This window comes from Centropristis striata, chromosome 23 (assembly GCF_030273125.1).
Source record: "Centropristis striata isolate RG_2023a ecotype Rhode Island chromosome 23, C.striata_1.0, whole genome shotgun sequence".
In the NCBI taxonomy this organism is placed as follows: Eukaryota; Metazoa; Chordata; class Actinopteri; order Perciformes; family Serranidae; genus Centropristis; species Centropristis striata.
The window spans coordinates 29,694,856-29,718,985 of record NC_081539.1 but is presented as its reverse complement, the minus strand read 5'-3'; the positions used below and the strand labels follow the sequence as shown (position 1 = coordinate 29,718,985).

Sequence of the window (24,130 nt, the reverse complement as noted above, 5' to 3'; positions counted from 1 at the left end):
CTGATTCAGCATTTCCTACAGGAGTGTCTATAAATTTTTAATCAATGGGGAAGTTTCACATACAGTATATACCTCAAAACAAATCGTATCAAAGGTGTTGAAGCTTCCTTATGCCATTTTATCAGAAGTGGCAGAGTTACATCTGCATCAGTTTGGTCTCAAATGGATCGGGTTCATCATTTAAACTATTAAAAAAACACGCTAAGTTATGGACAATGCTGTCAGTGGGTTTGAGAAAATTAAACGGATGATTAGGAAGCAGATATATAGGAGTGTCAGCACTGGAACCAACTGTGTTCAGTGTGAAGCTGACTGTTCACATTATGTCACCTCAATATGAATCATGGAGAAAGTGCAGGACCACCAGGACATAATGTTCTTTTAGATATGCAAACTGTAGGTATTTGTTGTGTGCAGGCTTACTGAGACTTTGACTTGTGCAATGTAACTAAACTGTGCTTTTCTCAATTTGTTTTGCTAAATTATCATATTTGAATCTAGTTTATTTCATTAATTTCCTGATGATTTGTATGTAATGTTTAAATCCATTTACCTAATGTTAAGCACTTTGATTTGCCTCCATGTTTAAAAGATGCTATATGAAAAATGATTTATTTCCAGCAAGCAGATCCCTGTTGCAGCAGCAGGCCACAATACTATGATTTGTGGGGTTGCCAGTTTTATTAAATGAAAACAAGCAAGACTACTGCTTGAAAAAGAAAACCTTCAAATTCGGTTTTGGTCATATTTTGTGAAGGTTTTAATGAAAAAATAAATAAATAAATAATCAAAGGGATTTGTTTTAAATTACTGTTTACATGGTATTTTTTTTGAATGGGTCAAAACCTTTTGGTTTGAAGTGGTTGATCTGCGCATGCGCAATATAGCGGGCTACTGCTTTATTAAGCAAAAATAACAAACTTCCAACTGAATGACAAAAAACAACATCAATTTGCATTACTTTTTAATTCGCTGATGTAACGTAAACATTGTTTTCGTTCCTCTAGTGTACGATCTTTGTGACGTACGTGCAGACGGATTTCTCTCTCGATCCTTCCATCATCTTTGATATTAAATCAGCCGTTTTAGCGTCAGAATTACATATTTTTTCGTCAAGTAGGGCCTCAAATCGTACTTTTTGTATTCAAACTATTGTTTAGACTACGGTGTATTCGTTTATAGGTCATATAAATACACATATTTACTTGTTAGGAGTAAAATACCGTGCGTAAACGGAACTACTCCCACGTGACTTCCCAGCAGGCACTGCGGCAGCACAGAATGTGTCGATAAATCTACAATTTCTGTGTTTATAATAATTAGAAGAGTTTTGTATTGGCACAAATGTGTTCAACGATGTAAACACAATCCAATTTCATTGTTAACAGTGATGTCGATACATTTACAACCGTATGTGAAAGAGACATGTCCGCTCAGGACTATAAATACATGGCGGGCAACAGAGTCACTTCGGTTGGTCCGATGGCGGTGAGATTTCAATTGATTGCTACAGTGAGTTACAGAACCTCTACGTTTCTTCTCTCCCCTCCCCCACCGCCGGCCTTGACCAATCTTTTGACTTTTTCAGCAGCATAGTTTATTTTTTTTAAATCAACATTATTAACATTAAAAATTTACATATTTATTGAAATAACATCCCGATGTCCTACACAAAATGTCATTGAAAATCATATATACTATAGCATATCATAGACCTGGGGTGGGCAATTAATTTCCCCAAGGGGCCACATGACCAATACCTCGAAGGTTGCAGGTGCAGGACCAAAACTCTGAACTAAATTCTGCTCAATATTAATTTAATCGCTTTATAAAATACAGTAAATTATCTGGTTTTGAGCTGCTACTGATAGGAACACATGTTATGATGAGACTGATAATGTGGAGTAAATCAAATATAGCAGTAAAAAGTAGTAAATACTTCAATCACTATATCACTATTCCATTTATTTTAAACACAACTGTAAATGACCTTTGGTAAGCTTCCCATTTGTGTTTTTGTATTATATAGCTTGTTTTTCATGTTTGTACATTTTCAAGTACATTTTCACCCGTCACTTTACCTAAAATATGTAGTAGTTGATTCTCTCTTCTCATCTGTTCAGTGTGTATTATTTGGGAAATCACTCCTTCTTTCCTAAGAAAAATATATTCCCCTGAGAATTGTCTGTAATGGTGAAATGTGAAAATGGACAGAAAAACAAAGGGTATTCAAAGTGGTTTAGGTCACACAATAACCAGTAGCCTGTTAACCATATTTTTATATTTTATAATATTATGTTTATATTCTAAGCTGAATATATTCCTGCTGTATATGTGCTGTTAGAATTTTAGCATTCAGTAGTAATTTGGCTTTATCATCACATGTAAATGACTAAAAATGCAATTTAAAAAAAATAAAGCTTATAGAATTTCTTGATACCCACAGCAATTTTGTGTATTTTATCAGCTGTTAGCATATTTACTGAGAGGTCAGTCAACGTGGCTCTGATCTGCTGGTGGAAGATGCACAAGACTAGCGAGCAGTATGAATACAGGGCTCTGTGTTAAAATATTAAAAAAAATAATAGTTTGACAAGTGATTGTGTTGATGGCAGCCTTTTTCATGGAATATATTCACATTAAAGCACATTTCCAACCTTCAAAACATAATCATTAAAATAAGAGATTTTCAAACTTTTTAAACATGTGACCTAATGATACAAAATATTATATCTGTATTAAATGTGTCCAATGAAGCCACATGATGAGGAAGGTTATGAAGTTTATTAGAAACACCAACGGGATTGGAATCATACAAAAGCAGCAGTGAATGCTTGTCTCCAGATCGGATCAGAACCCCCCAACACACACTCATCAGGCCCTGTTCTTACCCTAAACATTACACACTCAATCCTCCAGGCTGGGGAATTGTGAGCCAATAAACAAATGTATGCAGACAAATAATAAAACTAAATCCATGTGTCTAACTGTGTATCATGTGTGTCCATCTTCATTCACAACATTCCCAGTTTGTATTCCACCATCATGTGTGGCTCGCCCATCATTTCACTGTGAGCTGGATCTGCAGGGTCAAACAGAGTGGAGGTTAGAGATAATAATAATAATAATAATAATAATAATAATAATACATTTAATTTATAGGCGCCTTTCATGTCACCCAAGGTCACCTTACAAAGTCTAAAAAAGTAATTACCTTAAAAAGTAATCTTAAACATCTTTAAAAACAAGACAACATGCTAAAAAAAAAACAAGACAATGTAATAAAAGCAAGTGAAGTAGTGTCCAGTTACAGAGTGTATGCCAGTTTGAACAGGTGAGTTTTGAGTTGTGACTTGAAGGTTGTGATGGTGTCAGACTGTCTTATGTGTCTTATGTGTTTTCATATGCAGACAGCTGTGTGACGGCTGTGTGAAGGTGAAGGAGGAGGTTCTCACCGTTCAGGATGTCTTCAAAGCCGATGCACTCGTCACTGCCTCGGAGTGTATCCAGAGCCAGGTTAGAACTGGGTAAGAAGGGCAGACGCTGGATCTGGGCGGAGGAGGGACAGACGAGAGGAGTTATGGAGAGAGAAGAAGGACTTTAAAAACAATAGATAGATAGATAGATGGATAGAGAGATAGAGAGATAGAGAGATAGATAGATAGATAGATAGATAGATTGATTGATTGATTGACTGATTACTTTATTCATCCCCGAAGGGAAATTCGGTTGTCACAGCAGTTCGGTATTCAAGTACAATAAAATACAATAGAATAAAATACTGAGGTAGCATAAATAAAAACAACAATAGAAAAAAACACAGAATAGAACAAGGACACTTAAGAAGTTAAATAAAGAACATCTGGTCAAACTGGTGATATGATGCAACAATGCTATAGTGACTAGACGGTATATAATAATAATAATAGTATAATAATAATAGTACAGTATATAATATATATAATATAATATGTAATAATAGATAACAATATAAAAATAAAATGAAAAATATAAATAAAGTAATAATAAGTAAAATAATATGATATATAATAATAATAATAATAATAATAAATAAATAAGGCCAGTATAATAATAATAGTAGTATATTACAGTATATAGTAATAATAGTAATGGCAGCAACAGTATATATAATAATAATAATAACAGTAATAATATTAATAGCATAGCAAAGTGTCGTGAAAGAATGAGAGGGAAAGAATGTTTGGATGTTACCTGTCTAGCTGCCCGGTACTCCATCTGCAGCTTGAGTGGAGCATGAAGACCCTGGATGTTTCTGAGAGTAGAGAAATTCATCTTGTCCTGGTTTAGCTGGAACTGCACACCACAGAAACACACAGAAATGTTCAGGACTTTTGGGACAACAACAACAATGTGCACCATCAACCCCACAACCTGCCGGCCAAGGTTATTATAGTTAACGAAAAAAACTAACGAAATAACAAAAACTAGAATTGAAAAAACATTTTCGTTAACTGAAATAAAAATAAAAACGAGAGTTTTTTTAAAAAACGATAACTAACTGAAACTGTATTTTGTGGTTACAAAACTAACTAAAACTAACTGAAATTATAGTGAAAATGTCCTTAGTTTTCGTCTTTGTCAACTTTTTTCATACGTAATTCTTTTGGTTGATATTAAATCTATTTCATCTATCTGGTTTTATGACTTAATAAACTTATTGGGGCTGAGATGGATCAGACAAAGGAAACAAAGGAAACATTTATTGTGACCTTATTGAATCTGGCACCCAACAAATACCCCATCACAAAAAAACTAAAACTAACACTAAAAATAATAAAAACTAAACTAAAACTAAGCATTTTCCAAAAAATAAAAACTAATTAAAACTAATGAACTCACTCTGAAAACTAACTAAAACTAACTGAATTTGAAAACAAAAATTGACAACGAAATTAAAACTAAAACTAATGAAAAATCCAAAACTATTATAACCTTGCTGCCGGCAGGGTTAAAAGGCATGTTGTCTTAAAAATATATACTGATATATTATTGTCAGATTTTCAATGGTCCATTAATGAATCATGTGACAAACATTTCCATCAGGAAATATAACCAACAGAAGGTTTAACTGACTGACAGGGCCGGAGTCAGAGGGGTAAACTTATATTTATTCTTAGTGCTACCAATCTGCCTGTACCAAAATAAATGTTATGTTTCAACTATTATGTTGACATGCCAGAGTAGAAAAGGCAAAGGCGTGCCTATTAAAATGAATTATGATTACATAACTAAGTCAGGTTGGCACACTGCAAAGGCTTACTGGAACATCTAAATTTTTACTGAACCATTGTTGATCTTCCACTTGAGTTTGCAGCTACAAGTGAAAATGTCTGCTGTTAAATAGATCCATAGTGTGCAGTTTTAATTTTAAGTGCACGCCTAGTCGTGAGAAGAGATCTAATCTAAGTGAGTTGTAAAGAAGCACTCGATTTTCTCTTCAATTCAGAATACTCACATTTTTCTCTGACATCTCCAGTGGGTGACTTGGAAGAAGCTCATTCTTTACACTGGTAAAGCTGTGTAGAAAAAAGAAAAAGCAGGTTAAAATCTGTATTATGTACAAGTAATGTGGTTGTGGTTTTAAGGCCGAACGCTGAAGCTTCTCTTGGCAGAAAAAAGCTGTCACTACACTACATCATTCTGTAATTAAAATGAAAAGTTTAAGCTTATTGATTGTATTTATAACAGCATGATGTACTCTCTTTTATGCAGAGGTCACTCTCCAGTCAAATATCCAGCAGTTTTTGTTGCACATGTCATTAAGAAAGTGTAAAGCAGCAGCACACTTTATGCAGCATTTTAACATATTTTACACTCATGGGAGGTGAAGCTGGTAAATGTTTCTATCTTATGAAATGTAACTATCTTATTAAAAAAATCCAAAATGTTTTATTATTATTACAGAGGTGAAAATACACGATATGAGTAGAGTAATATAAGATATGCTACAAGTAGTAGTGTAAAGCAGCAGCACACTTTATGTTCATATAGCACAGCCTGAGAAACAATTAATGTTTTAAGCTGATAATGAGACAGATAATTATATTAAGATATATGACAAGCAGAATGTATAGTGTAGTCGGATAATAAACTGATTCCCGCCTGGTTGACTCTATCATCTCTGCAATGTCTTGTGTCCTAATTGGTTAACATATTTGTCCACAGTGATATACGTGAAGAGGTAATATCGACCTAAAGAATTTGTCTTTAAAACAGACTAAATTACAGTGGTGGAAGAAGGATTCAGATCCCGTACTTAAGTAAAAGTACTAATACAACACTATGAAATTACTCCACTACAAGTAAAAGTCCTGCATTCAGAACTTACTTAAGTAAAAGTACAAAAGTATCAGCATCACAGTGTACTTAAAGTATCAAAAGTAAAAGTACTTGTTGTGCCGAATGGACCCACTCATACAGTTTTATATATTCTAAATATATTATTACATTATTTGTATTGATGATTTTATGTAAGCAGGGTTTTAATTTTGTAAAGATATGGCTCAGTTAAGTACTTAATATACTGTTATAAGATTTGATAAAATAAAAAAAGTCTAATCACCTTAAATTGATCATATGTTTTATGTTGAATCTCGACCTGAAAAGTAACTAAAGCTGTCAGCTAAATGTAGTGGAGTAAAAAGTACAATATTTGCCTCAAAATGTAGTGGAGTAGAAGTATACATTTACAGAAAATAGAAACACTCAAGTAAAGTACAAGTACCTCAAACTTGTACTTAACCCTCCTGTCGTCCTTCCGGGTCAAATTGACCCAATCTGTTTTGACTATTCCTTCTTTCCTCCCTCCTCCTGCCTTCCTCCTTCCTTCTTTCCTCCTTCCTTATTTCCTTCCCTCGCCCCTCCTTTCTTTCTTTCCTTCCTTTCCTCCCTCTTTCCCTCCCTTCTTTTCTTTCCTCCTTTCGCTATCTCCTTTGCTTTCTCTCTTCTTTCCTTCCTCCTGATTTCCTCTCCTTTCCTCCTTCCTTCCTTCCTTCTTTCATCCCTCCCGCCTCCATCCCTTCCTCTATCCTCCTTTCTTCTTCCCTTCCCTCGCCCCCCCTTTCCTTCCCTCCTTTCGTTCCTTCCTTTCTGCCCTCTTTCCTTCCTTCCTCCCTCATTTCTGCCCTCTTTCCTTCCTGCCTCCCTCCTTTTCTCCCTCCTTCCTTCTTTATTTTTTCCTTCCTTTCTTCTCCTCCTCCCCTTTCTTTCCTCCATCCTCCTTCCTTTCTCTCCCCTTTCCATTCTTTCTCCTTTTCCTCCTCTCTTCTTTCCTTCCTCCATCCTTCTTTCTTTCCTCCATCCTTTTTTACTTCCCTTTGCGTCCTTCCCTCTTCTTCCTTCCTCAGGGTTGCAGGGTTAAGTACAGTACTTGAGTAAATGTACTTAGTTACTTTCCACCACTGCTAAATTACTAGATGTTATGAATTACCAGGTGTACAGTGCGCACAAGTCAAGTATGTCATAATTGTAATATGTGTAAATAAAGATAGTCTCACCCGCCGCGCAGAGTGTCCTGCACCCCGTAAGCTCCCTGCGGACATAAACCTGCCACAGGGACACTGTCTTTCAGCTGAGAGCGGAGTCCTCGAGTATTCTGTAAGAAACACAAAACAATCAATGTAAACATACACCTTTTACAATAGTTCATATTTAGTTAGCATGCCTACGTTTGAAACATGGAGAGCTCAACTCATCTTTACGCAAATGAAGGAGCTAACTAGCATTAGCATCAAGTGACTAATCACATTCACAACTAACTGGTTCTCAGAGGATACGAAGACAGAAAACAAAGATATAAGGAGGTGAAATGTATAAATGTATAACTCTAGAAAACAATAACACTGTAGTCAATATGACTACGATAGCATAAATGATACAATATAAGATAAGACAGCAACCATACCATTGTGATTCCGTTTCTTCCACTTTCTATTCGATACACTTGGATATCCGGTTGGGTCGCGTTTTCATGACGACACATCCGGTACAAACCGGATGCGTACAATTTACCATTATATAAACCGTTGTAATGCATTTGTGCCGTATACTGTGCGCTTAGCACGTTTGTTCTTAGTGACTTTACCATTTAAAATAGTTTCACCATCCTTTAATATAATTATAAGGTAAATACACACTATGGATGTCTATAAAAACAGTCCGTATCACTGTTATGTTATCAGGGGGTATAGCTCAGTGGTAGAGCATTTGACTGCAGATCAAGAGGTCCCCGGTTCAAATCCGGGTGCCCCCTCTTTTCAAGTAACATGTGTTCTTTTGTCAATTGAGATTAGTCCCTATGCACTTTTGTAATTCAGTTGACTTATATCATAGCCTGTAAATCTACAGAATATTGGTTAAGTGGCACATACAGCTGCTATGTTTGACAGCTAAAAGTGATTTTTCTTTTCATGAAAACTTTTGTTTTTCAGGAAAAACAGGATAGTCAACAGACAGCTGCATTGTTATAATTGTGACAAACATAATTAATAATATAGAAATAAATCTGTGAGCTTGGCAGCATTTGAACATATTTTACACTCATGGGAGGTGAAGCTGGTAAATGTTTTTATCTTATGTAATGTAACTATCTTATTAAAAAAATCCAAAATGTTTTATTATTATAACAGAGGTGAAAATACACGATATGAGTAGAGTAATATAAGATATGCTACAAGTATATTTGTCAAAAGATAAAATCTACAAAGACACAAGCCTGTTGAAGATACATGTCTTTATTTGAAATACAATGATAGACACATACTGAAGTCTCAGGTGAAATAAATGCTTGCATTTTCTATTCTGTTCTTTTAACATTAAAAGCTGGATGTCACAAAAACTGAACAGTGCTCATGATACATGCACTAAATTTCCTAATGTTTCTGGAAATTCGTCTCCTATTTCTTCAGGTACTCAGCACCCCAGGACAGTGGAAGCAGCTCCTCCAGAGTCATCCTGGTGTAGGATCCATCCACCTTGGTCATGAAGACGGGAATATCACCAAACTGAGAGGATAAAGAAAAGGTTACAACTTAGATCTGCTATTTCTATGCTGAATAGATCTGCCTCACCTCTCTTATGACCTGTCGGCAGGCGCCACATGGAGGGATCACCCGCTCCTCCAAGTCACTGCAGAAAAATACTTTTTAATGACATAATTATGTCTGTCTCTAAGTGAAATTTTAGTTCAGTTTCACCTCAAGTCAGATAAGTGTGAATCTGAATTGAAAAAAATGTTTTCTCAGTGTCAATATTTCTACTTAAAAGCTCTAACAAAAATAGATTTAGCCACAAAGCTAACCATAAACTGTATATCTTACCTAGAAACAGCAATAGCCTTAAATTTCCTGTATCCTTCAGAAACAGCCTTGTTTATAGCAGTCCTCTCTGCACACAGACCCAGGTAGAAGCAAGCATTCTCAACATTGGATCCTGTCAACAAACAAAGAAATACTTTATTTGAATTAACAAAGTTGCAGATTACCTGCAGTTTATCTGCAGTTTATCACATAAATTAACAGCCAGACGGTTGTTTGTTTTTTTGCCAGATTCAACAAAATCAAACAGAAATACACAAGAAAAAAGTAATAGCTTAAAAGTAGAAGTGATTTACACTACCGGTCAAAAGTTTTAGAACACCCCAATTTTTCCAGTTTTTTATTGAAATTCAAGCAGTTCAAGTCAAATGAACAGCTTGAAAGGGTCCAAAGGTAAGTGGTGAACTGCCAGAGGTAAATAAAAAAAGGTAAGCTTAACCAAAACTGGAAAATAATGTACATTTCAGAATTATACAAGTAGGCCTTTTTCAGGGAACAAGAAATGGGTTAACAACTTAACTCTATGGAGTCTTGGGCTATTTTGTCCATTTTTGAAATGTAAATCTTTGTAAGTCATTTTGTGTCTTTTTTTGTCATTTTGTGTCTTTTGGTGTCTTTTTTTGTTATTTTGTGTCTTTTTGTTAGTCATTTTTGTCATTTTGTGTCTTTTTTTTTTTTTCATTTTGTGTCTTTTTTTAGTCATTTTGTGTCTTTTTTTGGTCATTTTGTGTCTTTTGGCGTCTTTTTGGTCATTTTGTGTCTTTTTTTAGTCCTTTAGTCCAACATAAAATGTGATTTTGAATCTTTTTTTTACTTTCAAAACACTATCATGCTCAATAAAGAATTTTAAATGTTGCAAATGTGCATTAATTTCAGAGTACACTGAGACATTAAACTGCATCATTTTCAATTAAATTCTGGAAAAGTTGGTGTGTTCTAAAACTTTTGACCAGTAGTGTACATGTATTTTTCTTATCTCTAAATGTCATAAATGCACAGCTAGTGTACATGCTGCTTTTTCTCGTATGACTATATAACTATATGACTAACTATTTGTTTTACCTGAGAAGATCTTCCCGTCCTCTGTTAACAGGGCTGATCCCACTCGGAGCTGGCTGTAAGGACAGTAGGAGAACTCTTTGGCCTTGTGGGACTCTTGAACAAGAGATTTGATCCAGTCGTCTGCTTCACGGGGCTTCAGGTTTGCCATTTCTGCTGCCTTGGTTCGGTGCTGCCGGGTTCCAGTTGGAATTGTCTGAAAGGAAGAGAGAAGGAGGAGGCATCAAAGAGGTAACAAGTGAATCATTCCTGGAGAACAGTAAGAAAGATTTAACAAACGTTACCTGTAAAGGTGTGAGGAGAGGGAAGTCAGCTGCAGTTTAAATGCAGTAAAATGATCATACATTTGCCTGATATATTTGGGTAACAGCCATGCAAAAGATGCAGATTTCACCAGAGGCCAGTTCTCTGCAAGGAGGTTTGAGGTTACAGTCTTTGATGCTCATCTCACCAAGGTTATTATAGTTAACGAAAACTAACGAAATAACAAAAACTAGAATTGAAAAAACATTTTCGTTAACTGAAATAAAAATAAAAACGAGAGTTTTTAAAAAAACGATAACTAACTGAAACTGTATTTTGTGGTTACAAAACTAACTAAAACTAACTGAAATTATAGTGAAAATGTCGTTAGTTTCCGTCTTTGTCTACTTTTTTCATACGTAATTCTTTTGGTTGATATTAAATCTATTTAATCCATCTGGTTTTATGACTTAATAAACTTATTGGGGCTGAGATGGATCAGACAAAGGAAACAAAGGAAACATTTATTGTGACCTTATTGAATCTGGCACCCAACAAATACCCCATTACAAAAAAACTAAAACTAATCAAAACTAAACTAAAACTAAGCATTTTCCAAAAAATAAAAACTAATTAAAACTAATGAACTCACTCTGAAAACTAACTAAAACTAACTGAATTTGAAAACAAAAATTGACAACGAAATAAAAACTAAAACTAATGAAAAATCCAAAACTACTATAACCTTGCATCTCACTCCAACACTTACTGTAACAACAATTATCATATTAACATCTACTACTCAACACAGATCAGAGATCATAAAAGTGTTTGAATTAATCCTGGAGATTCCTTTTAATGATCTGTGGGGAAGGGGGAGGCGTAGATTTGATGTATTATTAACACTGCAAATACAAATAAAACTTCACTGTGCTAAAATTTTAAAAATAATTGATTTTTAGAGGATGCTGAGTTGAGATTTTTCATTTTAAAAATGATTATTAGGGATATTATTATTAGAATGAAATAAGTATAGAATAATACTTATACTTATTATACAGGTGCATGTAACATTTAGTCTGCCTGCTGAATAATCTAATTTTTTTGCAATAAAAAATACTGAAATTAGATGAATAGACCAAACACTTTTTTATTAAAAGTATCTTGATAGTAATGATACATCAAATTTAAATTTAAGTGCGAAACAGTTCAATAGTAGATTTCACATTCGTTTGCAAACTGCACAGTAGTGCACACATACACTACCGGTCAAAAGTTTTAGAACACCCCAATTTTTCCAGTTTTTTATTGAAATTCAAGCAGTTCAAGTCAAATGAACAGCTTGAAAGGGTACAAAGGTAAGTGGTGAACTGCCAGAGGTAAATAAAAAAAGGTAAGCTTAACCAAAACTGGAAAATAATGTACATTTCAGAATTATACAAGTAGGCCTTTTTCAGGGAACAAGAAGTGGGTTAACAACTCAACTATATGGAGTCTTGGGCTATTTTGTCCATTTTTGAATTTTTTTCATGTCTTTGTAAGTCATTTTGTGTCTTTTTTTAGTCATTTTGTGTCTTTTTTTGGTCATTTTGTGTCTTTTTTAGTCATTTTGTGTCTTTTTTTAGTCATTTTGTGTCTTTTTTTGGTCATTTTGTGTCTTTTTTTAGTCATTTTGTGTCTTTTTTAGTCATTTTGTGTCTTTTGGTGTCTTTTTTTGGTCATTTTGTGTCTTTTTTTAGTCCTTTAGTCCAACATAAAATGTGATTTTGAATCTTTTATTTACTTCCAAAACACTATCATGCTCAATAAAGAATCTTAAATGTTACAAATGTGCATTAATTTCAGAGTACACTGAGACATTAAACTGCATCATTTTCAATTAAATTCTGGAAAAGTTGGTGTGTTCTAAAACTTTTGACCAGTAGTGTACATCACATGCTGCAATGACATCTGAAACATTTAGACCTGTAAATGTTCTATGTGACCTCACAGTAAGCTGCAGTGACTGAACCAACATGCAAAAAGCACAGAAGCCTTTTAGCAGATTCAATTTACACACGACTGTTTTAAAGTCAAAGACACGTTGGGTTGGTGCCTTTTATTCAAATGTATATATTTGTCGAACAGGTAGGCAAAAACATTCAAATGACACCAAGAGGTCTTCTGGTATTCAGAGGAACCGTCAGAATAATAATCAAATTAAAACCAGTTTGAGCTGGTTTGATGTCACAGAGATTAAATAACAGATCTATTAATTCCGGGTCATTTAATTCTAATGCCTAATAATAAATAATGTCTTATTCATGCTGTACAACACACATCATCACAGGATAATCACATTGATCATTCTTTATTAATTTTAAATTATCATTGCATCGTAAATAACTTGATTGCATTGATAATATAATTCCAGTTAATTAGAACCAGAAATTAAATTTACATTGGTGCTCCTCCTGTTATGGACATTACTGTAGAAAATGGTTCAACGTGCATAGCTGCACAATCAGCACATCAGCAACAGGAAGGTTTGAACAGATTATTTTATTCTGTTTCACCTAAATGTCTTCAGCAGCCACAGCAGCAAACTAGATTTAATGGGGGAGTGAATGACCTTCTGTAGGAGGAAGAGGAGGGACAGAGGAAGAGAAGACAGGTGAGATGAGAGTAGATAGATAGATAGATAGATAGATAGATAGATAGATAGATAGATAGATAGATAGATAGATAGATAGATAGATAGATAGATAGATAGATAGATAGATAGATAGATCAGTGTCAGTAAGTTCAGTATGTGAGCTCCAGTCTTGTTAGTCCTAAACTTAAACAGCAGGTGGCAGCACAGCATGTACTATAAAACAAAAATGAATAATGAATAATTAAACTACAAATAATAATAATAATCAGAGCCGGCCCAAGCCTTCATGTGGCCCTAAGCAAAATTCAATTTTGGGGCCCTCTATTTCTGCCAATAATATTGATTGCTGATCATTCACACACCTACTATAAACTCATTGTGGCTCTGGCAGTGTTGTTTACATTATGCTATTGTCAGCCTGATATGTCTTCACACATTTAAGGGGGTGTCCCAGTTAATTACATAAATGATACCACTACAATAATGATACAAATAATACCAATGAATGAATGATGTCCAGGGTGTCACATGTGTTTTTTAATCTAAAAATGTATCACATTCAACTATAGAGTGACTTGGGGTTGATTTACACAACAATCCAAATGGTAAAGCATTATTTTTACTGTAAAAGTGTCATCTGGTTTATTATTTTTGAAAAATGTGAAAACATTCCTTTATCTTGGCGTTGTTGACATAAAATTGTATTTTTGTACAATAATATATCTTTGATCATATAGAAAGTGTCACTCATGCATGCAAAATATTAAACAAAATATGTACATATTTTTTGTTAATTGCTCTTGGGGGCCCCCTAGTGGCCACGGGGCCCCAAGCAGTCGCTTAGTTCGCTTATGCCTTGGGCCGGCTCTGATAATAATAATAATAATAATAATAATCGTAGTTTCACCTTTGCTTGGCTCAGAGGAGTGACTGCAGGCCAATCCTCTCCACTCATGCATATACCTGCACAGGCAAAAGAGCAGAATATTCAAATATGTACTAATGTTCAACAGAAGGCATCTGAATATTAAAATGTTTTAACTGCTACTAATCTTACTCCTCAAAGTTGAGCGTGTTGGTCCAGGCTAGCAGCTCGTCCAGCTCCCACTCACGTATCTCATCCTCCCCCTTCTCTTCTATGGCGTCCATCACTTCCTGGGCTGATTCCTCCACCAGCGTCGCCATGTCGCCATGACGATGCTCAGGACGAGTCTGCAGACGACCTCGCTCATACCTGAGAGTCAGAGAGAAGACATGTAACTCTGCCTCAGAACTGTATGTGACACATTTTATAAGAGAACAAAGAACATAAAAGGAGATTAAAACTGTGAATTGTGAAGATGACAGAACAGTGACTGGTTTTTAATATTTATGTGATGATTGTCAGACTTGCAGTCACCTTCTGCAGTAAAGAAAATTTCCTCTTTATACAACCTGGCACTAAAAATAATGGATAAAAAACCCATCCGGTGGCATCATTGTCTTATATTAAAAAAATACAATCTTTTGAGTTTTGACAGTTTTGTACACTTGTGTTTTCTGACGTTGGTATTAAAATGTATTAATAACCTTGCACCTGAACCTCTTCACAGATATATTCAAAGACAGAACAGTAACAGAGTAACAAGAAACACAGTGGAGGGAAACTGCAGAATTCAACACCATAGAACCACTTTTGGACAGTCAGCTCTCTCAATTAAAGGTTGTAAAATCTGGAATACATTACCAACTGAAATAAAATCAGTAACTAATCCTGAAACATTCACAAAAAACACTAAGTGTTGGCTTAAAGCAAACCAGAGCTGTACCCATTCTTAAAGTCTTATAGTCTTAAGTAGTTATTTTGGATTGGGTTGTAATGTTTTTCTTTTTATCCTTTGTATTATTATTGTATATATTTGTTTGAGTAGTTACCTTGGATTGCTATGTAAGATGTTGTTTTTTTTCTTTTTTCTTTCTTTTTCTCTTATTTCTTTCTTTTCTCCTTATTGTTGTATAGATTTATGATGATTTTAAACTCAAAGCTACATTTATACAGGGTTTATTTTTTTTTTTTTTTTCTCAGGGTAAATGTATATTGTAATTGTTTGTAATTTTATTCTATTTTGTAGATGGTGTAATTGTATATTGGATTTTTATAGTATTGTGATTTTGTATGTAGTTGTAAAAGCCCAACTAGGGACAGGAGTTGAAAATTAGCTGAAGCTATATCTATATCTATATATATCTATATCTATCTCTATATGCAGCACATCAGATGCATGTCCTGTATCTATGCTAACTGCATTGTCCCTATCAAATAAAATAAATTAAATTAATAAAGCACACAGTCATAAAAATGACTGATTCAGGGTTTTTCCTACCCAAGACGTTTTGAGCATCATCAAAGCCCAATGAATGTAAAAAACATAATGTGATTGGTCCCAGTGGATTTATTTAGCAAGTTTTGTCTTTAAGCATTTTCTGTGTTATTTATTTTCGATCTGATCTAGCTTTTCCAATTTTTTGTACACATATAATAATAATTATCATCCAAAAGATGTGCCTGCCCTAACAGGTGGCTGTGGAATTTAATAATAATACAGAACACACAGTAAAATACCTGCTTTAAGGGACAAACGTGTGAAACTCACATCTGCTTCAACCATTCAATCTTCCTCCTCTTCCTCCACTTGTCTACATCTTGTTGCCGCTGGAGCCGCGAATAGTGGAAGTCCATCTTCTTGTCAGCACCGATCTCTATGGGCTCACCCAGGGGCGCCACCTATCAGAGAGGAGAAGAAGCACATGAACAGACTTTATAACACCTGCTTCTAACAGCTGAACTTACATGTGACATTGCTTCATTAAATACACAGTGTGATTAAGACAAAATGCTGCCACAAACTGCCTCGAAGGTTATTTAAACTGCATCAGACTTTTGCCACAAAGGGCAAAATGACAGCTTGTTTTTTACATTACATTACATAACATTACATTACATTACATGTCATTTAGCTGATGTTTTTGTCCAAAGCGACTTACAATCAAGGTTATTATAGTTAACGAAAACTAATGAAATAACGAAAACTAGAATTGAAAAAACATTTTCGTTAACTGAAATAAAAATAAAAACTAGAGTTTTAAAAAAAACGATAACTAACTGAAACTGTATTTTGTGGTTACAAAACTAACTAAAACTAACTGAAATTATAGTGGAAATGTCCTTAGTTTTCGTTTTTGTCAACTTTTTTCATTCATAATTCAGTGTTTCTATTTGAACATGAAACACATGGTAAATATGTTTACTGAGACTGGGATGTTTACACTAGAACCAAAATTCAAAACACCCAGAACTGTAAGAGTTAATAACCTTATTGGGGCTGAGATGATAAACCAAAGGAAATAAAGGAAACATTTATTATGGCCTCTTTGAATCACGCACCCAACAAATACCCCATTACAAAAAAACTAAAACTAACACTAAAACTAATAAAAACTAAACTAAAACTTACTGAATTTGAAAACAAAAATTCACAACAAAATTAAAACTAAAACTAATGAAAAATCCAAAACTATTATAACCTTGCTTACAATAAGTGCATTCAGTACAAAACTTTAAGAGCCAACTAATCTCTACAGGAGTGCTTTACGCTAAAGAAGAAAAGAAGAGCATTTTTCTTTTTTTTAAAGGTTTTTTTAGGTGACCATGACTTAACAAGGTATTGTTGGAGAGGAAGGTCTTCAGCCTGGTGGAAGATGTCCAGGCTGTTTTGTGGTACATTTTTTCTTTTCGTACAAATAACAGAAGTTTTTTTCTGACATGCTAAACCTTGTTACAGTAGAGCCTCCAGCTGTTGTTCTCCATGCGTCGGTACCATCCTGACCGGTCCTCCTGCACTAGAGGGCAGCCAGCCTGCTGGGCCACAGGCTTCTTCAGCTGGCTGTAGTCCTTCGGGCTGGTGGCACACACGTCTGTGATTGGTCGGTGGGTGAAGATTTTGTAATAGATGTTGGGAGGGAAAGTAATCTGATGGCAAAGGTATAAGCAAGATGTAAGCAGCTACACTGTAACAAATTGCTGTAAGAAAACAGCCAAATTGTGACAGTAACATACTTTTTTTTCCATTAAAAAAGGTATTATACTGTAGAAAACAATGCATTCTGGACAATATTTGTAGGTAGTTTGCCGTTTCCCATAAAATACTGTAATATACCATAAATAGCATTGCATTCTGGGAGTTATGGTAGAATCAACAGCAGTGAGGCTGAGAAAATACAGAAAGCTACTGTATTTCTAGAGGAGACATGGTCTTTCCTTTCTTGGAACATCCATTTTAATCCTGCATTTCTTTAGCAAATCACAGGGTTAATTGTTTTATTTGTTAGATGATGTTTGCAGTATCAGTATTTTACTGTCAAATCAAGGAGATACAGGATTGTACTGTAATTCAGTATGTGGTTTTATGAAAGTAACATACTGTAAAGCAGGGGTCTCAAGCTCAAAATACCTGGGGGCCGCTGGAGGCAGTATCAAAATGACCAAAGACACAAAATGACAGAAAAAAACCCCAAATTACTTAAAAAAGACACAAAATGACCCAAAAAAAGACACAAAATGAACAAAGAAAGAAACAAAATTACTAAAAAGTCACACAATTAATTAAAAAAGACACAAAATTATTTAAAAGACACAAAGTTACAAAAAAACCCACAAAATTATTTAAAAAAAGACACAAAATTACCCCAAAAAAAAGTAATTAAAAAGGGACCTTCCACACACAACAGGGTAAAGTGCCATTCATATAAAACTCACATTAAACTTTCATATGAAGGTGGGGGCCACAAAATATTTTCACGAGGGCCGCAATTGGCCCGAGGGCCGCTAGTTTGAGACCCCTGCTGTAAAGTAAGTAACAGTAAGGGAACTGTAAAATTTACAGTAGATTGCTAGCAACCCTGCTGCCAGTATTCTACTGTTAATTTACAAGACAATTGTTTACAGTGTATGTCCGTATTATCATATTCATATAATATTATCATATTATTATCATATAGCTGTTGAGTTATTGATCCTGTTGAGCTCTTACCCCTCCCAGTCGGAACCTGATGAACACGCCGGCTGCAGCATCCAGCAACTCTGCCTGTCACAGGAAAATCTAATCTTATCAGATTATTTATGCTATTTGAGCTTTTCAATCTATAGAGAGCATTGTTTGTGTTACCTCTCGAGGATTGACTGTTTTCAGGATCGTTTGTGGATCTCGCAGGTTGCAGTGGCTTATAAGCTCTTTGAAATACTTGAAGACCTCTCTGTACTAAAGTTTGGGTACAGAAAAACTTTTTGTTTATGCCTGATGACTTCAATTTGTGCACATTGAAGAGTGTATGTGCCCATAGCTGCAGCACCCACCACATATCTTCTCCAGGCCTTCTGAATGATGCTGGCTGCTTTCTGCTGCAGTTTCTCCTGTTGGGACTTTTGGGGATCCTCTTCCTGTAAACTGGAGAAATGAGAAGATCAACAACTTTGTAAACTCTGAATATTTGCTGTAAGAAGCCCTGTTTTTATGACAACTTCTATTCAGATCCCGTACTCCCGTAAGTAAAAGTATTAATACAACACTATGAAATTACTCCACTACAAGTAAAAGTCCTGCATTCAGAACTTACTTAAGTAAAAGTACAAAAGTATCAGCATCAAAGTGTACTTAAAGTATCAAAAGTAAAAGTACTTGTTGTGTCGAATGGACCCACTCAGATTGTTTTATATATTCTAAATATCTTATTACATTATTTGTATTGATGATTTTATGTAAGCAGGGTTTTAAATTTGTAAAGATATGGCTCATTTAAGTACTTAATATACTGTTATAAGATTTGATAAAATAAAAAAAGTCAAATCACCTTAAATTGATCATATGTTTTATGTTGAATCTTGAACTGAAAAGTAACTAAAGCTGTCAGCTCAATGTAGTGGAGTAAAAAGTACAATATTCACCTCAAAATTTAGTGGAGTAGAAGTATATATTTACAGAAAATAGAAACACTCAAGTAAAGTACAACTACCTCAAAATTGTACTTAAGTACAGTACTTGAGTAAATGTACTTAGTTACTTTCCACCACTGTATTTATGCCACCTATTACTTCTACAACACGGAAATTTCTTTTACAGGGAAACAGTAGTTTTTATTCCAATACTTATTTTAAAAGTTATAGTTAGTAGGTTTCTCACAGATTTAGTTTTTACATACAAAACGTGATTTTTAAAAAATAAAATACGATCAGTTATAGATTAATCTTATATCTAAACCTGAAAATGACTATTGCTGCTCTATAAATAAAAGCTATTTTTTCTTGTCATGGACTTAATTTAATCTCTGGTATTACTCATTTGTATTTAAGTATAGATAAGCAGTGTTAAATTAGAAAACAAAAGCTGTTTCATATCGGATATGTTGCATTAGTGCTACAAACCCTTTAGGTTGTGGACCCAACATGGGGTCAAATGGTGTGCAGGTTATATTAGGGTCAAAGGGATGTCTCGACTGATAGTTTCATAACGATTTTATGCGATATATAATTCAATAAGTTGTTCAAATTTGTGAGTTTTTGTGAGTAAACCTAGTAAATTGAAACCAAGTAAAACGCTGCCTACACACTGTTAACTTAATGCAATGAAGTTGAAGTTTTAATGAAATGGCATTTTAATGTTTGTTTTTTTCAAGTTTTAATGTAAAAATATTGTTTATTCAATTTAAAAATGTGTAATCAAAGTAAAGTTTTTTTTACCCTAAATAAAAGTTTCTGTCCTGTCAACTGTGTTACTTGTCTGTCAACTGTGTTACTTGATAGTTTTAAGTTATAAATGTATTAAATGTTGGCTGAACTGTAACATAAATGATGTGGGTTATCATTAGTGAGGGGAGTCATACATAAGGACATTTAATAAACTTGAAATCCAGTGTAATATGGATTTATGCAGAAAAATATATTCAACTGTGATGATAGCATCCAATAAAAAGATCATTATCAAGCTCAGGATTAATATTTTGAAATTAGTAGACAGCCAACATCAAAACCCCTCATAAAAAGGACTGAAATACTTTCAAAATAATGTTTTTTAAAATGTGTGATACTTAATTTATGTTTTATCTGAAACAACATTTGTCCGTAACACAATTGACAATTTAAGGAATCAAATATGTATTTTTATTAGAATATTTTAAATGTCATTCGAGCTTAAGCATGGCAATTGATGAATTTAGCACATTGAGGGGGTATATTATGGAAACAAGTAGTTTATTTATCAAAAAAAGATACTGGATTTTCCACCTTATGGTTGATATGAAATGTACCCCAAATTATAGAATGACCCAGCTATTTAACAACTTATGTTACACACACATGTTGCATACACACTGAAATAGTCATACAGTAAGAAAATATTAATATTAATATTAATATTACCTCATGTCTTCTCCTGCTATTCACATGAATGTCTAATTTAAAAGTCCCCTGCTAACACGAGTTGACAAATTATTTCACTCGGTTGCCTAGAAACGCAGTTTTCCGGAATGTCCTTTCAAAACAAAGTGATGACAATGACAATGGCGGATAAATTCATCAAATACCGGTACATTCCTGAGTACAGCAAGCATACAAAATAAAAAGACAAAAAGAAAACTTTGTGATAATTATGCTAATTATTGTATTTAAACATTCCTCGCGATTTTGTATACGTCCAAAAAAATGTATGCTTTTATTTTGAAGCCAAGTTATCTAACATCAGGAAGTAGTCGTTAAGATGACAATGTGGCAAACAAGATGAATTGTACCGAGCGATTATTTACGTCAAATCAATTGATTGATCAGCCTCTGAGATCAATATAAACGGACCTGATTTTTATTCAGAACAGGTCAAGGTGAGTGTTGTATTTGTATATGTTGTTGTGTTATACTCGTGTTATTCAGGTTATGATTAATAAACCACACGGAGGCGAGGTTATAACCGGCGAACTCTTTACTCGGCATTTAACTCCATGACAACAGACAGAAGCAATCTCACTCTGCGCATCTTTAGTGCAGCCTATAATAGTCGAGCACCGAGTGCCCGATCAGATCCACCACAGTGAGTTTGTCCCTGTTGGCCGTTAGATGGAGCTCTTTAACAAGCTTTTCTTCGCCTTACTAGCACTCACACGTTACACATTATTGTTGAGCTTATTGCGTGCGCCACAAACCAAATCAGTAGGGATCTTTGAAAATCTGTAATGCCAGGCCATCTGCCCCCAATCCTCTCTCTGTTAGACTATCAGACAGTGTTATGCAGTGTCATCCTCAGAGGGATCGCTCTCAAATCAGACCTGTTGATGTACTGTAGCTCAAGTTTGAGTTTGAGTTTATTTATTTAAAACAGGGACAATACATATTAATGAACATATACATGTAAATATGCAAGATTATAGCCAACAGCTAATTTCCATCTTTAGTCCCTTTGGCAGGTTGATGTCAATACCATAACCATAACAATAAAATCAATAAAACATCGATAACAAGTTGGCAGTGGGCCTTCATGGCCAGAATGAGCAGTAGGAGAGAAAAGAGCACAATTGAACAGAGCACAATAGAACAGAAAAGAAAGAGAAGCAAGAACAATGAAAGTATAGTGGATCATGGAACATACAGGCCAGGGGTCAAGGGTCAGGGGTCAGGGGACCAAACGTATTTCACTAGTGTTAAACGCTATGTTTATTATATCAAAGGGTTGATTAAAGTGCAGAGTGCTGAAGTGTTAAAGTGTTAGGTGCGTAATTATATTGCAGATTGCCCGATTGCACAGTAAATATAAAGTGCTATTTTAAATGCACAATAATCAATACACATTACATTTATTAAATACCAGCAATGGTAATTTTATGATATTGGGAGTACCCATTTTTAAGAATATAAAGTGCATCTTGCCTTGCACGTAGCCCTAATACCTAAAAAGTAAATAAATATATAATAAATAGCGAAGATATTTAGGTGACATCAAGTGACTTGATGTTTCTGTAATAAAACATTACACCGAGAGTCTTACAGGTACACTGTAAAAAAAATATCTGTTTAATTTACGGTAAAATACCGGCAGCTGTGGTTGCCAGAACTTCACCGTAAGAAATACAGTGAGTGGGTTTTCTACTGTAAATTTAAATGTAGCCTAAATATCAGCAAAAACTGTAATTTAGACTGAATAATCCTGATATTTTTAGGGTAATTGTGTCATTCATTCACACATCATGGTATTCCTCCATAAATTTTGCATGAAAATATTTTTACAGCAAAACTGTGTGTTTCTTCCAGTTTATGACAGAAAGAGGTTTTGTGCTATTCTCTGATTTACGGTAATTAAAAGTGTCTAATATGATGATATACAATTTTTAATTTTACGCCCTATTTCTGATGTATTTGACAGTGTTTTACTGTTATTTCTACAAAGATTTTTTTACAGTGTAGTAGGAAAAAATAGAAAGCACCCAAATCCTGATCACGGTATTGCAATCTGTAATTTTAGATTTATCAACACATTTCCTATGACAGTGAAATTGAACTTGAACTGGCAACAAAAGGTCCTATGGTGAAGAGAATCATTTGTCATGACACCAGCCCCTCAGAGGCCAGCACATGCCAGATTTGCAGTGATTCCTGGCAGTAAAAAAGTCTGCTGCTTCATGTTTTCAGCAGATTAAATGTTATTAAGGCCAGTCGGTAACTTGTCACCAACCAGGCATGTGTGCCAACTCAACTGAATCAACCCAGTTACACAAAAGTAAAGCATTCAGTTTCAATTTTTGCCCCCTCAGCTGTGACAGTTTCACACTAAACGTTTAAATAAATAAGAAGGTGAACCCACATTGAGAAACTCTCTGTATTTATGAGCTGCTGGATATTGAAATGTACATTTTTGTGGCTCATAAATATCTCCAACGGTTGCCCTGTTTGCACTCCAAACAAATTGCGCTCATAACTCAGAACAAAAACAGTTTCTGGTATGAATTGCTAACTAGATACATATCCATTATGCAAATATCCACAGAATGTATTTCCTCACAAAAGCCTGCAGGCATATAACAAATTCAAGGCTTGTTTCTTCAAAGCAGAAGTTTTCCTCTTATTTCAGCCTGTTTATCTTTTCCAAGGGGAATGCTGTCGTCTTGACTTCTAACATGGAAAAAAAATTGTATATCTGTCTGGTTTCCAGGTTTATTATACATTTATATAAATATATATATATTATATAAATATAACTTTTGGACACAAGTTCAACAAGTTTAGTTGTGATTTCTATAGACCTTTGGTTTGACTTAACAGACTTAATTCGTATTGTGAAGGCAGATAAGAAGAACAGAGCTTTTATCATCTGAATACCCACAATACAACACATTTCTGAGTGTGTGATATAAATCAGTTTATAGAAGTGAAATGAGTTTGAAATGAAATTGGTTTTACATAGAAGGTTTGCTGACATGTCTGTCCTGCGAGCATAATTATAAGACAACACTGCTGTAATATTTCGCTGATGGCTTATTCTTTTAATTAGTTTGTAGTTTTGCAGCCAAGAACAACAGCAAGCCATGATAACTAAATGAGTGCAAGGGTGCCAGTCATAGGGAATATATATATATATATATATGTGTGTATCTTGTGTGTCATTATGCTGCCCCTGAGCTGTCATGGGCAGACCCTCCCATGAGAACATGAAGACATATGTCCTTGTATATGAGACACAAGGACAACATTCATATTCACACCATTACCACGTGTCTCCCCATTTCCATATCAACTCTGCATGTTAACAAGGCGCGACAAATTTAG

The 24,130-nt window shown here is 34.6% G+C and overlaps 3 protein-coding genes and 1 non-coding gene across 4 annotated transcripts; 1 reads left to right on the top strand and 3 right to left on the bottom strand.

Moving 5' to 3' along the window:
* Nucleotides 1–2,769: 2,769 nt before the first annotated feature.
* Nucleotides 2,770–8,013, bottom strand: pomp (proteasome maturation protein). Its single transcript, XM_059327499.1, is given in 7 exon segments — nt 2,770–3,082; nt 3,456–3,549; nt 4,234–4,335; nt 5,498–5,558; nt 7,539–7,636; nt 7,946–7,989; nt 7,992–8,013. Coding segments are annotated over 7 exon segments (489 nt in total). The 3' UTR covers nt 2,770–3,014.
* A 208-nt stretch (nt 8,014–8,221) lies between these two features.
* trnac-gca (transfer RNA cysteine (anticodon GCA)) lies at nt 8,222–8,293 on the top strand. Its single transcript has one exon. It is a non-coding gene; the product is annotated as a tRNA-Cys (tRNA).
* Nucleotides 8,294–8,771: 478 nt separating this feature from the next.
* LOC131962486 (cytidine deaminase-like) lies at nt 8,772–10,801 on the bottom strand. The gene is made up of 4 exons (XM_059327500.1): nt 10,419–10,801; nt 9,360–9,471; nt 9,111–9,168; nt 8,772–9,044 (listed from the first exon to the last, which is right to left on the bottom strand). Exons 1-4 carry the CDS (start codon nt 10,564–10,566, stop codon nt 8,937–8,939), a joined length of 426 nt encoding a protein of 141 aa, XP_059183483.1. The 5' UTR covers nt 10,567–10,801; the 3' UTR covers nt 8,772–8,936.
* Nucleotides 10,802–12,480: 1,679 nt separating this feature from the next.
* c23h11orf65 (chromosome 23 C11orf65 homolog) lies at nt 12,481–20,748 on the bottom strand. Its single transcript, XM_059326737.1, has 9 exons — nt 20,744–20,748; nt 18,686–18,776; nt 18,498–18,590; nt 18,363–18,416; nt 17,105–17,302; nt 15,927–16,057; nt 14,351–14,527; nt 14,201–14,256; nt 12,481–13,272 (listed from the first exon to the last, which is right to left on the bottom strand). The coding sequence occupies exons 1-9, from the start codon at nt 20,746–20,748 to the stop codon at nt 13,250–13,252; spliced, it is 828 nt and encodes a 275-aa protein (XP_059182720.1). The 3' UTR covers nt 12,481–13,249.
* Nucleotides 20,749–24,130: the final 3,382 nt, after the last annotated feature.

Excerpts from the sequence above, each read along its gene's own strand:
- LOC131962486 (XM_059327500.1), bottom strand. The coding sequence starts at position 10,566 with ATGGCAAACCTGAAGCCCCGTGAAGCAGACGACTGGATCAAATCTCTT. Across the intron at positions 9,472-10,418 it reads GGACGGGAAGATCTTCTCAG|GATCCAATGTTGAGAATGCT; the intron begins GTAAAACAAATA and ends GTTTGTTGACAG. Across the intron at positions 9,169-9,359 it reads AAGGCTATTGCTGTTTCTAG|TGACTTGGAGGAGCGGGTGA; the intron begins GTAAGATATACA and ends ATTTTTCTGCAG.
- c23h11orf65 (XM_059326737.1), bottom strand. Across the intron at positions 18,417-18,497 it reads AAACAGTCAATCCTCGAGAG|GCAGAGTTGCTGGATGCTGC; the intron begins GTAACACAAACA and ends TTCCTGTGACAG. Across the intron at positions 17,303-18,362 it reads TCAGGTTCCGACTGGGAGGG|ATTACTTTCCCTCCCAACAT; the intron begins GTAAGAGCTCAA and ends CTTTGCCATCAG.